The sequence below is a fragment of the Penaeus monodon genome, chromosome 21 (assembly GCF_015228065.2).
Source record: "Penaeus monodon isolate SGIC_2016 chromosome 21, NSTDA_Pmon_1, whole genome shotgun sequence".
In the NCBI taxonomy this organism is placed as follows: Eukaryota; Metazoa; Arthropoda; class Malacostraca; order Decapoda; family Penaeidae; genus Penaeus; species Penaeus monodon.
Window position 1 is genome coordinate 38,713,297 of NC_051406.1, and position 262 is coordinate 38,713,558.

General features: G+C 44.3%; 1 protein-coding gene across 1 annotated transcript in view; it reads left to right on the forward strand.

Moving 5' to 3' along the window:
• LOC119586481 (chitotriosidase-1-like) overlaps nucleotides 1-262 on the forward strand; it is a gene marked incomplete at its 5' end in the record, with an annotated part of 10,684 nt that overhangs the window by 2,160 nt on the left and 8,262 nt on the right. The window contains 1 exon segment of the mRNA XM_037935218.1: nucleotides 160-253. Coding sequence (XP_037791146.1) covers nucleotides 196-253 — 58 coding nt within the window.

The following is a 262-nucleotide window of genomic DNA, read 5'->3' on the forward strand; positions in this document are numbered from 1 at the left end:
ATAATGTGTATGTAGTTGTGGTTGAAATTCTGCAGTTTCATGAAAGCGCAAGCATACTTACTCCTCTCTTTCTCCTCTGACTGCAGCACGGTCATTACCCCTTCGGATAATCTCTGGAGCCCTGTGTAGCACTTATTTGTTTTACCTTCTTTTTATCAGTAAAAGTGTCCCTGTCGCGTTTGGTTTCGAAGAGCTATGGCGTCATCAAGAAACGTGGTGTGTTACTACGGCTCTTGGGCTCACTACAGACAAGGTAAAGGTC